Genomic DNA, 13,451 nt, shown 5'->3' with positions numbered 1-13,451 from the left:
CGGCCGCGCTGAGGGGCAGGATGCGGGGTCCTGGAGGCGGAAGCTCCGCCGACTGACGTGACCTCGGCCCGGAGAGCCGGGTGGGGAACACTGGAGCGGGCAGGACTAAGTTTTTGGGTACAACTCCTTGAATTTGGGGGTATCAGCCCAACTTCATTTTGGCGGGGTCATCGCGAAGCTGAAAAGAGCCCTCCCTCCCCATAAGCCTCCCCATCACTACATTGCAGAGAGAAAGACAACTCTGGGCTCCACTTGCTTGCTTTTTAATAACAGAACGAAGAAGAGAATAGTGACAGGGAGCCTCGGGGGGCTCCTCTGAGAGTGGAGAGGGGAGGCCATCGGGGCTGTTCGTGCCTAGTTCAGAGGCGGGGAGAGGAAGATGGGAGAGGCCAAGGAAAGGAGGAATGCCTTGATGTCCGAAATACTGGAGATTCCAGCTCCCAATCCTGGGCCCCTGAGGCACGGCCAGTGTCTTGAGTTTGGACAGTTTTTCCCTACTCTTCAGACTGCAGTTCCACCCACCAGGGATGGTAAAAGGGGTTCCTAGTGGCTGTGACAGTGCTGAAGGAGCCCATAGAGCCCAGCTGCCTGGAAAGACAAGACCCCTCTTGGCCCAGGGGACTCCAGGGAGACCAAAGCAGCTGTAAGAAAAAAAAAAAAAATCAAACAGTAGGTCTTCAGATTTCCTAGGCTCCAAACCCAGGTACCCCCAAGTCTCAGGATCTGGTCTACTTTACTTTTGTTCCTCTCACATCCAGCTATCCCATGTGGCTCTTGGCTTCCCTTGTCTCCCCATGCAAGACCAGGGGTCCACATCACCACCCACCAAAGTCCTCTTCAGCCATCCATACCTGGGCCCTGCCAGAAATGAGGAAGTGGTTCTCCTGTGGATAGTCTGCCCTCTCCTCTTCCCAATCAGGGTGTTCAGTGGTGCTAGGGAAGCCACAGCCATCACTGTCAACCAGCAGAGGCCCAGACGCTGCCCCAGAGCTGCCCCACTGGGCCTTCTTCAGTCTGTGGAGACGTAAGGCTTAGGAAAGAGGGGCCTGGAGGCCAGGCTTCCTGTCTCTCCATTCTTCATCTTCCCGCCCTGAACTAGTTCCTGCTGGGACCCGGAAGTGTTATCATTTGACTTCCAACTCTCCACTTCCAACCTTCTGCTCCCCTCAGACTGAAGTAGTTTCCCATCCAGGGGCTCAGAGGTGACCTCTAGCTTTGCACCATCCTCCAGTTCTGTGGAGTGCTTTCCTGTCTTCAGTGACCAGGGTTCCACTCCTTTCAGCTCAGGTGACTAATCCCCCATTCCTTCGTTCCCTCCTCCTTCCCAAATTATGGGAAACTTTGCTTCAGTCTCACCAAGACCATGGCACACTCCCAAGCAACCTCCAATTCCCTCAAAGCTCTCCACCTTTTCCTTAGTTCAAGCCACCCGTCCCCGTACTGTTTGGCTCCCAGAGCCCTGATGTCTCTCCTTACTCATTGATGATTCTCTGTCGCCTCCTTAGATCCTCCAAGTGATGAGTGACAGCCCTTACCCGGGCTGGGATGCCCCCAGATCCCTGCTGCATTCCTCCCGAATGTGGCCTCCTCCTCTTTCTTCTGCAGAGCACCTCAGGAGGTGGGAGTCCCTCAGGGCCATACTGGCCAGGCTGGGAGCAACCAGTGGCTCTCTGTACCAGATAATGGGGAGAGGGAGCTAGAAGGCAGAACTGAGTCTCTCGGGGAGCTGGGACTGAAATAGGGAACCAGGGGTCTTGGGAAGACCAGATTATAAAAACATGGCTGTGATCTGGAAAACATGATGACTGATTCATAGGAAGGAGGGCCTGCTCAGTGCATTACCTGGGGCAGACCAGAGGGAAGGGAGAATAAGGGGAGCTGGGGATGGGATGGCAGTGGGTGTGATCTTAACCAAGAAGTGTCAAAGGGCAGAAAGTTCATCATACCAGCAAGGGTGGGGTGTACTGTTCCTCCATCCAGGTGGGGCTGTAAAGCACAAAAAGGGGGCTAAGTGCAAAGAGAATATCCCTATCCATGTTGTTTCTCTAACAACCTCTCCCAACCACCTACCTGGCATTAGGAGCTACCATGTCCATCACTTGGTGGGGCAGTTATCCTGAGACTAGGACTTATTGCTACAGTAAGGCTTTATGGTAGTTTAAAATTGTACAGCCTCTCCTCCCCACCTTCAGTTAGTCCCGTTTCTCCATTTCTCTCACCTGGGCCTTTGACTAAGATTCTCCCAGAAGGTGTCTCCATAGCGCTGGGGCATCAGTCCAAGGCTCTGGGAAGGCAAGGAGGGGGGTGGAGATCGGCTGACCACCCTAGAACACCTGAGGTGAGGACAAGGTATGCTCAGGTCTGGCTCTTCCCTTACGGCACCTACTCACTCCAGGGATTCAGGAGTTTTATGTTACCACAGGACCACACAGCTGCCCAGGCTCCCTCAGGCCATGTCCTCCCTTATCCATTTTAGATGAGAAAGGTGGTGAAGACTTTGATTTGAAAGGAGGTTGGAGCTGGAGTGAGCATGGAGATTAGCAATTGTTTGAGCCTCAGATCTCACTGAATCTCAAACTTCTACACCCCACAACCAGAGAACATCATACTTAGCAAGCAGCGCTGTTATAGAGGAAGGCCCCAGCTACTCAAGTGATTCAACAGGTTCCTTTTAGTCAATGCAAGCATCCAGGAGAGCAGAGTCTCTTCACTCCTGCTATATCTCCGCATCTCAGAAGCACTAGGGGCTACCCTAGTTGCTCAGTGGTAAAGAATCTGCCTGCCAAGCAGGAGATGCGGGTTCGATCCCTGGGTCAGGAAGATCCCCTGGAGAAGGAAATAGCAACCCACTCCAGTATTCTTGCCTGGAAAAATACCATGGACAGAGAAGCCTGGCGGGCTACAGTCCATGTAGGCTACAGTCCATGGGGTCACAAAGAGTTTGACATGACCTAGCGAGTAAACAACAACTCAGAAATACTAATATCCTTTAGGTAGGGTGTGCAAAAGTTGTTTGAGAACAGTTCTCATCACTTCTAAAGCTGCCAGACTGACTGACCAGATGTCTGCTCTCCTGCTTTCCAGAAGAAAGTCCCAGGGCTTTGGCCCTGTGTCTTCATTCCTCTGTAGGTGATCTCACCCAGGTCCATGACTTTAAATACCATCAATGTGCTGATGACTCCCAAATCTATATTTCCAGCTCTGGCTCCTCCCCTGGACTTCAGATTTGCAGGTTCAACTGCCCACTCAACACCTCCTCCCTAGCTTTCCCCATCTTGCCAAAAGGCACCCCAAACGCCCAGTTGCTAGAACCAAAAATCTGATATGCCTCACTCTCCCTCACCCCTCATATCCAATCTATCCGCAAATCCTGTGAGTTTTACATCTGAAATACACTCAAATTTAACTACCGCTCACCATTTCCACTCCCACCACCATATTCCAGCACGTTTTCCCCTCTTTGGACTATTGCAATTGCATCTTCCTCCATTCCCTGCTTCCATTTGAATCCTTCAGTAATCTAGTCTGCACAGAGCAGTCGGAGTAATCTTTTAGAAATGATTATGTGAAATAATACCCTGTTTAAATTTACTTCAAAATGGTCTAAGTAGCAGGAGGCTGAATGGGTGTATCAAGAAAAGAATTATCCACCAGGGACTTCCCTGGTGGTCCAATGGTTAGGACTCAGCACTCTTGCCGCTGAGAGCCCAGGTTCAATCTTTGGTTGGGGAACTAAGATCCCACAAGCCAAGTGGTGTATCCAGAAAAAACAAAGGTTATCCATCTAATGATAATTATTGCAGCTGACTAAAAATGGTACTCTGGTTTCATGGTTACTATTTTCTCTACTTCTGTAGTTGTTTGAAATTTCCCATAATAAAAAAGTTGAAGGAAAAGAAAGTCTGCTCATGTCATTTCCTTGCTTAGAACTCCCACTGATTTCTACTGTCCTTAGCATGACGTTCTCATTCTTTTCAATGCCCCATAAGGTCCTATGCGATCTGGCCTCTACCTGTCTGCCTTTACTCCACTTTTCCCTTAATCACTAAGTTTCAGTTATGCTGATGGGCTTCCTGGTCCTAGAAGACAGAGAGTTAGTTCTTTTCTTGGGACTTGGTTTTGCTTTTTCAAACCTACTATTCCTTCTTCTACTCCTTGGTTCTTAGCAGACTGGCTCCTTCCTATTTTTCAGATCTCAATTCAAACTCATCTCCTCTTCCCCTTCCACAGTCATACTCTATATACTTGTGTCTCAGAGACATTCTACTTATATTATACTGTACATTTATTTTTTCATGTGCTTACTACTATTTGAAATTATATTTATTCATGTACACATTCTATTTCCTCCCTGTAGAATGTTGGCTCTATGAGCAGGACCCCTATCTTTCTAATTGCTGAATCCCCAATGCCTAATATTCAGTGCCTAGAACACTGTAGTGTTCAAAAATAATTTGCTGAGTAAATTAATAAATCACCAATCCCCTGAGACCAGGCACCGAGATTCTTGTTTCTTATTTTATACTCTTCTTGGGGAAGAACCCAGACATGGAATCCTGCCTCCGTCTCATCCCCCCTCCCCCACTGTATGGGGAGGACTCACTTGGCAAAAGGGATAAGGTTGTCTGCATCTTCCTGTACTTGCATGACTGGACTGGGTTGGGAGGCTGGATTGAGTCTCCTCATTGGTGCTGGGAAGATAATGGAAAATGAATCATTCACTCATGTAATTCACCATGAGTGAATGTAAAGATTGGAAAGAAGATGTGTAGGTCCAGAAGAAAGGAAAGAAAGCTGAAAAGATATTTCAAGTGCTGAATATTTTCATTAGCTGAACATACACAATCAAGACAGCAAACACAGAAAATGTAGAAATGGTGAAAGATTTTTTTTTTTAATCTTTTTTCCTAAGCCAAATACACAGAGTAAGTGAAATTGACAGATGGCAGTTGAGTGACTTAACTGGCAATATGGGATAATGAAATGAAAAAGAATGAGAGGTGAATTAGAGCAAAAGGCATTTGGGGATAATTGGTACAGAACTGGTGGCTGGGGCCAGTTAGAGAACTGAGGGTTGGTAAACAAACCAGGAATGAGGTGTTAATGAAAGGTAAGTGTGGACAGAGTGGTCAATGTCAATTGGTGACGAAGAAGGAGGGGGCAGTGGGAAAGTCTAGAGATGTAGAAGGTGAGCAGAGGTCAGTTACACAGGACCAGGACCAGAATTCCAGACAGCAAAAGGTGACCTGAGAGCCAGTTGGGGTGGGCAGACAATGCAGATAAGAATGTTAGATGAGTTAGGAGAGGCAGCGTAAATGCCAGAAAATTGGAAGCTGTTGCAGGTGAATAAGTATTTATTCAAAGGTAACTAAGATGGGCTGAGAAAGGAAGTGAAGAATGAGAAGAGTATTTAGAGCTGAGCTGGCAAATGTCAGTAAAACTGGGCTGAAAGGGCAGATGGGGTTTTAATGGAATATCTTGGGCCAGAGCAGAGGAAGCTGAACTAGGGAGCAGGTGGCCGCTGAGGGACATTCAGACCTTAGTAACTGGGTGTCTAGTTGGGTGATCCAGATCTAAGAGAAAGATGGGGCTAAGGAAGCTAGAAAGAGTCCTGGATGGTTAATGGGCTTGGGGTGGGGGGCGGGGCGGCGCGGGGGGCAGCCAAGTCTGGGAGGGGAACCTGAGCCTGACAGGGCAGAAGAGGACCCGAGGAATCTGGCCGGGCTGAGTTAGCTAGAGCCTGGAGGTCGTTGGGGGTGGAAAGCCCTGTTCAGAGGGAAGGCTTAGAGGAAAACCCCTTAGGGAGCTCAAGGCACCCTTGGCAGCTGACCCAGGAGTGAGGAGCTGCTAAGCCTGAAGGCACAATTTGGGGGCTGAGGAGTTGATGTGGCTTCCAGGCGGTGGGCCCTGCGGGGCTGAGGCCTGCTGGGGCCAGGCTGGGCAGGCAGGGGTGGTCTGGGCCTGAGGGGGCGACACGGCACTGCGGGCCCTGTCACACCTAAGGACCAGGCAGAGACACAGCGCCCGAGTGGTGGTGCCGCTGCCGACTGCACTTGGCCAGTGCACCTGACGCAGCTGCTCGTCGAATTCTAGAACGTTACACCAGGCGCTGAGGAGTGAGGCGGCGACAGGAGCCGAGGGCGGAGCCGACCAGTGCTTCGAGCCTTGGGGCGGGGCCTGCATCGCACCACCTCCTGGGCGGGGCTCGGCGGGCGGCTCCACCCCCTGAGCGCGCCTCCGACGGCGGCGACGTGCGCGCGCCAGAGGCCTGGGTCCCCTACTCGGGTCCGCCCCCACCTTTCCCGGCTTCTCTGGGGCTGGCCACCGTCTGGAGTCCCGGTGTCCGGGTCTCCCTGCCGCGTCCGCAACTCAGTTGCCCTCAGCCCCTCAGTCCCGGGGACATTGCCCCTTTAACAGCTGTCCGGGTCGTTCCCGGGCCGTTCTCGCGACGGCGCGCGCCCGCCCTCCCGTCCGCGCGCGCGCGCCCGCCGGTCCCCCGCCCCTCGCTCCCGCCCCAGCTCGCGCTGCCCGGGCGGGCGCCGGCCGCTGGCGCCGCTACTGCTGCCGCCCCCGGGGCGCGAGTCCGCCGCCCGCCGCCCGGGGACCCGGCGAGGGGCGGGGGCAGCCCGGAACCGGCCCCGGATCGCCCCCGCTCCGGTCTCTCGCTTCCCGGAAAGTTTGTCCCTTTGCACTCTGCCCAGCCGCTCCGGGAGCCCTGCCGCGACGAGGTGAGAGCTGGGGAAGCGGGGGGGTGAGGGAGGGGACGCCCGCGGAGGAATGTGCCGGGCAGGGGGGCGGGGAGCCGGGGTCCCGGTTTGCACCACTCGGTGGGGCCGGCTGGCCGCGGGAGCCGGAATCATGTGCTGTTTGTCCCGCGGAGGCGCAGAGAGGTGCCAGGCCCGGGCCGGCCGTCGGTTGGCTGGTCTGGAGGACAGGATCCGCATGGCCGCCCAGAAAGGCCGAGCCGGGGGCCTCTGTGAAAACTGCGGGGCGGGCAAGGTGCAGGTGGCCCGAGGACCTCTTTGGGGTCAGTCGGCCTCACTCCAGCTGAGGCTCCTCCTGTGACCCTGCTGCCCCTATACAGTGCACCGGCCGACCCCTGTACCTCTCTCTGAGTCCTCTGCGCCGCAGGCCCCCAGCAGTGCCACCTCATTCCCAGTCCCAGAAGCTGTCAGGGCGTCACCACAGTGTGTCCCTTCCGTCCCCTAGTCAGGGTCTGGGGGTCAGCGCTGTTCTTCCCCTAGACAGCCTCTGTGGTTTCAGCTACTCCCTTCCTGTCCTGGACAGACCAGCCCTCTCACCCCTCCCATGCCCTGGCCAGAAAGGCTGGTGAGGTGAGGACCAGCAGGACAGGGGTTTGAGGCCCTCGAGGGCCACAGAAGGGGGACCCAGCATCCCTGATCTGTATTCACAATCCTCCACCCTATTGTCCGTGGGTGTGGGCTGCTCAGCTTCTCCTCCCTGGGTGTGGGCACCAGATCACCCACATTCCTGGGCTCTAGCCTGGCACCTTCCTCAGGGCAGTGGACGCCATGGCACTAGCCCCAGGCTGGAGCTGGGACCTGCCTGCTTCCTTTCCCTTCTCTCCCTTTTCAGGGGGACCCTACTTACCCTAAACACAGGTATTCTGGATCCTTAACAGAGGACCCTGGGGGATGGTAGGATGGTTACAGGATAACCCCACCCTCTCCTGCCCATTGTCCTGGATCCTAAGGAGGAAGTGCTGGGGGCTGGGCAAGGGGTTTGGGGCTTACAGGCAGGCCCTATGGAGCCCAGTTCTGGGCTGTACCTCCAGCCATTGGACTTTGACCATCAGCAGTCCTTCCCTCTGTGTGCAGGTCATGGACCTTAGGTGGGAACTGTTTCTACTTCTCCCTGACTGACCCTCTCAGGGAATTTTAGGGCAGGTCTTATGTTTGGGATTTTCTCTCATCTCATTTCTTTTTTGGGCTTCCAGTTTGTGCTTTAGTACTGCCTGTTGAACATTCCTGTGTTTGCTGTCCTCTAGGTCTTCCTTTTCATTTCTTCCATTATTTCCCTTGTAGCATAATCTCAGTCTTGGTCGCTCTGGTTTTCTTGGTGTCATGGTGTTGGGGACTTTCTGGCCCCGCTTCCCCCCCGGCCTCAGTGTCTCTGCCCATGTGTCTGAATTGTCCTCTGTCCAGCCTCTTTCTGTCTTCTCTATCTGAACGTCCAGTACACTTGTGAGTGACGAGGAATAAAAATATCACCATCCCTGCCCTTGGATTCACATTGCATTTGGCCACTCCAGAGGGACAGCCAGCCTCACTTTTCCTGACATTACCCCCTACCCCTTGCCCTCCAACCCTGGCAGCCCAGACACCTCTGGAGCCATTGGTGTCTCCTAACCACTCTTCCCCCACAACCAGGGTTTCCCCCACAGCCCCAGCTGGCGCGGCCAGGCCCCCAGTGTAGGATGGGGCTCCTCCTACGAGGGCCGGTGGCAGCCAGAACTGATACAGCTCCCCTGGTCTGGGGCCAAGACGCCAGGTAACTCTGGGGTGACAACCCAGGTCCCTCTGAGCTGGGATATGGCTGGGGAGAGAGGCAGGCGCACCTCCGGAAGTCCCCGAGAGTGACACTGGGGAGGAAGGCCAGGGGAACAGAGACTGGGTCTTTGAGGGGCTGGATAGCCGGGGACAGGGCAGGGTGGAGAGGCTGGTTTCTGGGAGAAGCTGGGAGGTGACATCTGGGTCCCCCAGCCACTCTGACACCTCTTCTGTCTCTGCTCTCCAGCTGAGGAGGGTGGGCGTACTGGAGCCATGGCTGGCGCCTCAGTGAAAGTAGCAGTGAGAGTTCGGCCCTTTAACGCCCGTGAGACCAGCCAGGATGCCAAGTGTGTGGTCAGCATGCAGGGCAGCACCACCTGTGAGTGAGTCCCAGGGGCCCGGCTGGGCGCAGACAGGGCAGGCTAGGCCCACTATACCGGCCAGGCCTGCTGGGCCGAACTGGGAGGAAGGCTGTGCTGGGCACAGAGCAGGTGCTAGTTGTAAGGACAGGGGCTGGCCTTTCCATGCTCCCAGTCCCTGGGAGGGGGAATGTTGGCCTGAAGCCCTCCATTGCCCAATCCAGGGAGGCAGCCGGGAGGGGGGCGGGTCCTGGGAAGCCAAAATTAGCTTTGGTGGCTGGAGGGGGTGGGGAGTGTTAAAGGGGAGAGATGAATTAGGATAGAGATGGGGAGTGGGATACCTGGATTCTGGGGGCTTGTGAAGAGTGGGCAGAGGTTGGGAGTACCTGACTTTGGCCTTACTTCCTTTGCTCTCAGCCATCATCAATCCCAAACAGAGCAAGGATGCCCCCAAAAGCTTCACTTTCGATTACTCCTACTGGTCACACACTTCGGTGAGGTTGCTGGGCTGGGGGAAAAGCTAAGCAATGAGGGACAGGGGCTATAGGTCCTGGGGAGGGGGGCGTTGCTAGGAAATTGGATCTCCAGGGGATGGGTTGGGAGGACCAGCACCCGTGGGTGGGGGTAGGTAGGACCCTGTGCCTGTGACTTGGACTGGGAGGGGGAGGCAGAGTCCCCAGGGTAATGAGGACCAGCAGGAGACCAGATGGTATCTTCTGGGACAATCAGGACAGTGATGGGGGTGGGGAGCACACAAGACCTTTGGGCACCTGGATACCAAGGACAAAGGCATTTAGGGTTCCTGCTGTCTCTCTTGCCCCCTTTCACCTAGGCGGAGGACCCCCAGTTTGCATCTCAGCAGCAGGTGTATCGGGACATTGGAGAGGAGATGCTGCTGCATGCCTTTGAAGGCTACAATGTGTGCATCTTTGCCTATGGGCAGACGGGGGCTGGGAAGTCCTACACCATGATGGGGCGGCAGGAGCCGGGGCAGCAGGGCATCGTGCCCCAGGTATTCATGGGGCCTGGCAGGGAGGCTGAGGCGGGAGCACCTTCAGCTGCCTCTAGGGGAGGAAGGCCCGGATCTCAGGCTGATGGCTCTCTGAGGTCCTCGGAAATAGGGAAGGTGATGGGGGTTGAGGTTGGCCACAGCCTGGACATTAGGGCCAAGAGGGCTCAGTGAGAAGAGCCACTGCTTTGGTGGCTGAGAGCCCTGGGTCTGAAGCTTGATTCTACCACTTTCTGCCATCTTACCTTGTCTCGGGATTAGTTGCGAGTGTAGTTCTGCTGTAGACTCGTGTAGTCAAGGTGTTGACCATAGGAAAAATCAGTTGTGGATAGCTGAGAATTGACCCATATTCTTCCTGACTGCAGCACTGTGGCCTTGCATATGGGCTCTGGGTTTGCATTTTGGCTCACTGAATAGTAGCCTAAGATACTGGGCAAGCCAACCTCTCAGAGGTGACTCTCCCTTCTATAAAATGCAAATGATCCCATCCCTCCTTTGGGGCTGTGGTAAGGGTTAAACAGGGTCACCTGAGACCTGGCCTGGCCCGATGCTGGGCTCCGCGGGTATGCTGTGAACAGCAGCATCTCTGTGCCTCTCTCTGTCTCCCTCCAGCTCTGTGAGGACCTCTTCTCTCGTGTTAGTAAGAACCAGAGCGCTCAGCTATCCTATTCTGTGGAGGTAAGCCCAGGTCTTGGGAGGGGGCTGGAGGTGGTACACAGTGTCCCCTGGGTAGGGAGGAGGTGAGCAGAGTGATTAAGACCAAGGGCGTCTTTGGAGTCAGGCAGCCTGGGATCTATTCTAGGCTCTGCTGGCTTTGGTCAAACGATTTCTCTTTCGGCTCCTGAGGATGTTTATGTAAAATGATAATGATCAGGGGTCCCCTCCTAGAGTTATTGGGAGGATCGGGTCAGCTTGTGCTTGTAAAATGCTTAGCAATGCAGAGTAAACATAGTAAACAGTGTTGTCTGTGTTGTATTCAGTGGGAGTCCACGGGAAGCTTTACACTGGGTATGGTTGTCAGCTTTGTGGTGTTTAGTTTGTTCCTCCTGCTCAGGTGAGCTTCATGGAGATCTACTGCGAGAGGGTACGAGACCTCTTGAACCCCAAGAGTCGGGGCTCTCTGCGGGTCCGAGAGCACCCCATCCTGGGCCCCTACGTGCAGGACCTGTCTAAACTGGCTGTGACCTCCTTCGCTGACATTGCTGACCTCATGGACTGTGGCAATAAGGCGCGGTGAGGCAGGCTGATGGGGTGGAGGGGTAAGGGAGCCGGGGTTAGGAAGGTGCGGGGCGGGACCCACTGACCACTCCCTCCCCACCCAGGACCGTGGCTGCCACCAACATGAATGAGACCAGCAGCCGTTCCCACGCTGTCTTCACCATTGTCTTCACACAGCGCTGTCACGACCAGCTCACTGGACTGGACTCAGAGAAGGTAGGGCCCCCCTCCCACCTGGTCACGGAGACAGAGTTGAGATCAGTGGGCCTTGTGTCCTCCCTCCCTGCCCTGGCTTGGTTGAGGGCCTCCTCTGGGCTCCCACGGCCCCTGCCCTGTGCTTCCTCCATCAGATCAATGGGATGCAATCTCCTGTTTGAGTGTTTGTCCTTCTTGCTAGATTTGTCAGGGCAGAGCTTGGAGCCCACTGTGCCTTGTCCTGGCACACAGCGGGCATGTGAACATCGTAAACAAATAAATGAACAAATGGACAAGTAACTAAGCCCTCACTGTCTTCTTGTCTATTCTCCCTCCCTCCCCCACTCTTGGCTTTCTCCATCCCCCACTAACTGCCCAGTCACCTCCTGCCTCCTTCCTCTGACCAGGTCAGTAAGATCAGCTTGGTGGACCTTGCTGGCAGCGAGCGGGCCGACTCCTCAGGGGCCCGGGGCATGCGCCTAAAGGTGAGGCACTTGGGAGGGACAGACAGGGCCGTGTTGGGTGCTGAGGGCGGTGGTCTCTGCTTGCAACCTGGGGCTCTGGCTGTGGGGAGGAGGGGCGGAGGGGATCGGAGTGGGAGAAGAAGGCCTCATTCCCCACGTTCCTCTCACCAGGAAGGCGCCAACATCAACAAGTCCCTGACCACTCTGGGGAAGGTGATCTCAGCCCTTGCGGACATGGTGAGAGCTGGGCGTGGGAGGAGAGGGGCTCTGGGAAAGTGGACAAAGCGGGTGGCCACCTTGACCCCCTTTCCCCCTTCCGTCCTTCAGCAATCAAAGAAGCGGAAGTCGGATTTTATCCCTTACAGGGACTCTGTGCTCACCTGGCTGCTCAAAGAGAATCTGGGTGAGGGAATTCTCTCTCTCTCTCTCTCTCTCTCTCTCTCTGTCTCTCTCTCTCTCTCTCTCTCTCTCTCTCTCTCTCTCTCTCTCTCTGTCTCTCTCTCTCTCTCTCTGCCGACCCTGCCACCAGTCCTGCTAACCCCTGTTGATGCATCTGACTAGACCCACTGCTGCCCCTGGGACCTCAAGTCCTCCAGTTGTCCCCTGACTCCCTGCCTGAGCCTGGGGCATCCTTTATACAGTGTCCTCATGCTGAGATCAAGGCCATACCCTCCCTGCCAAGCCAAGGGCCTCACTGACCTGGGGCTCCCTGTGAACCCTCAGACCCCACAGCCGCCTCTGACTTCACCCTCCTCTCCCTGACCTCTGACCATCCCACAGATGTCTGATATCCCCACTTATTCTGACTGTCAGTTTCATGATCAGCTTCACCAACTCTTAGCTTCACTTTACCTTGAACAGTGATCCTCTCAGACCCCTGCCTGGGCAGTGAGGCCCCCTGCTCCTGAGACCCAGTCTGACTTTTTCTAGAACTCTGCCCAGCTTAAGCTTTCCCGTGCTCTCCATTCACAGGTGGGAATTCCCGCACAGCAATGATTGCAGCCCTGAGCCCCGCGGACATCAATTATGAAGAGACTCTTAGCACCCTCAGGTGGGGCTCTGGCAGGGCTGGGGTGGGACATGAGAAGTGCCAGGAGCTCAGAGGCTGGTAGCTCAGGAGCCTGTGCATGAGAGAGGGCTGACCTTCAACTCTACCCCACTGTGAGGAAACGTGGGAGGGAGAGAGGGCATCAGGCAGCAGACCAAGGTCGCCTGTGTCTGGCCCTCACCGGTCCCGCTCCTCCCTCCTCTTCCAGGTATGCTGACCGCACCAAGCAGATCCGCTGCAACGCTGTCATCAATGAGGACCCTAATGCCCGGCTGATCCGGGAGCTGCAGGAAGAGGTGGCCCGGCTGCGGGAGCTGCTCATGGCTCAAGGGCTCTCCGCCTCGGCCCTGGGAGGTGGGCCTCCGGGAGGAGTGGCTCGGGAGGTCCCTGGGCCCACCTCATCCCTCCTGATTTGCCTTTGTCCAGGCCTGGAGCCAGGGAGGGACCACTACCCAGTAAAGCCCATATGTGCCCCGTGACTTAGCTGCAGATATGGAGAGGTGACAGATCATGCCTTCAGATGTGACAGCTGGGAGCAACAGGTCCTCCCGAGGAGGGGCAGACAGGATTCAGAGGGACCTTGACAGGCTCCTGGAACTACTGAAATGATAGGAGCAGGAATAAATAGCCAGTCATGCATTTGTGACT

At 55.2% G+C, this 13,451-nt stretch overlaps 2 protein-coding genes across 7 annotated transcripts in view; one reads left to right on the top strand and one right to left on the bottom strand.

Annotated features, from left to right (window-relative positions):
• Positions 1 to 340: 340 nt before the first annotated feature.
• On the bottom strand, positions 341 to 7,769 carry INCA1 (inhibitor of CDK, cyclin A1 interacting protein 1). Of its 6 annotated transcripts, none has more exons than XM_068978649.1 (7): positions 7,755 to 7,769; positions 4,604 to 4,691; positions 2,220 to 2,284; positions 1,947 to 1,986; positions 1,477 to 1,670; positions 852 to 1,014; positions 341 to 641 (listed from the first exon to the last, which is right to left on the bottom strand). In XM_068978649.1, the coding sequence occupies exons 3-7, from the start codon at positions 2,270 to 2,272 to the stop codon at positions 495 to 497; spliced, it is 597 nt and encodes a 198-aa protein (XP_068834750.1). In that variant the 5' UTR covers positions 2,273 to 2,284; positions 4,604 to 4,691; positions 7,755 to 7,769; the 3' UTR covers positions 341 to 494. The 6 variants fall into 6 exon arrangements, with proteins under 6 accessions (XP_068834750.1, XP_068834747.1, XP_068834745.1 ...); XM_068978646.1 differs by lacking the exon at positions 7,755 to 7,769 and adding an exon at positions 7,612 to 7,700 and having other exon boundaries at positions 2,220 to 2,333; XM_068978644.1 differs by lacking the exon at positions 7,755 to 7,769 and adding an exon at positions 7,106 to 7,186 and having other exon boundaries at positions 2,220 to 2,333.
• The window catches only part of KIF1C (kinesin family member 1C), a 21,748-nt gene continuing 14,890 nt past the window's right edge, over positions 6,594 to 13,451 (top strand). The window contains exons 1-13 of the mRNA XM_068978643.1: positions 6,594 to 6,728; positions 8,391 to 8,511; positions 8,758 to 8,889; positions 9,287 to 9,363; positions 9,702 to 9,881; positions 10,491 to 10,556; positions 10,933 to 11,111; positions 11,201 to 11,312; positions 11,699 to 11,776; positions 11,927 to 11,992; positions 12,083 to 12,158; positions 12,728 to 12,806; positions 13,012 to 13,157. Of these exons, the coding sequence (XP_068834744.1) occupies positions 8,784 to 8,889; positions 9,287 to 9,363; positions 9,702 to 9,881; positions 10,491 to 10,556; positions 10,933 to 11,111; positions 11,201 to 11,312; positions 11,699 to 11,776; positions 11,927 to 11,992; positions 12,083 to 12,158; positions 12,728 to 12,806; positions 13,012 to 13,157 (1,165 nt within the window). The 5' untranslated portion in view covers positions 6,594 to 6,728; positions 8,391 to 8,511; positions 8,758 to 8,783. The remainder of the gene's footprint in view (positions 6,729 to 8,390; positions 8,512 to 8,757; positions 8,890 to 9,286; positions 9,364 to 9,701; positions 9,882 to 10,490; positions 10,557 to 10,932; positions 11,112 to 11,200; positions 11,313 to 11,698; positions 11,777 to 11,926; positions 11,993 to 12,082; positions 12,159 to 12,727; positions 12,807 to 13,011; positions 13,158 to 13,451) is intronic.

The sequence above is a fragment of the Capricornis sumatraensis genome, chromosome 8 (assembly GCF_032405125.1).
Source record: "Capricornis sumatraensis isolate serow.1 chromosome 8, serow.2, whole genome shotgun sequence".
NCBI classification, from domain to species: Eukaryota; Metazoa; Chordata; class Mammalia; order Artiodactyla; family Bovidae; genus Capricornis; species Capricornis sumatraensis.
The sequence above is the reverse complement of the archived record's forward strand: the minus strand, read 5'-3'. Positions and strand labels throughout refer to the sequence as shown.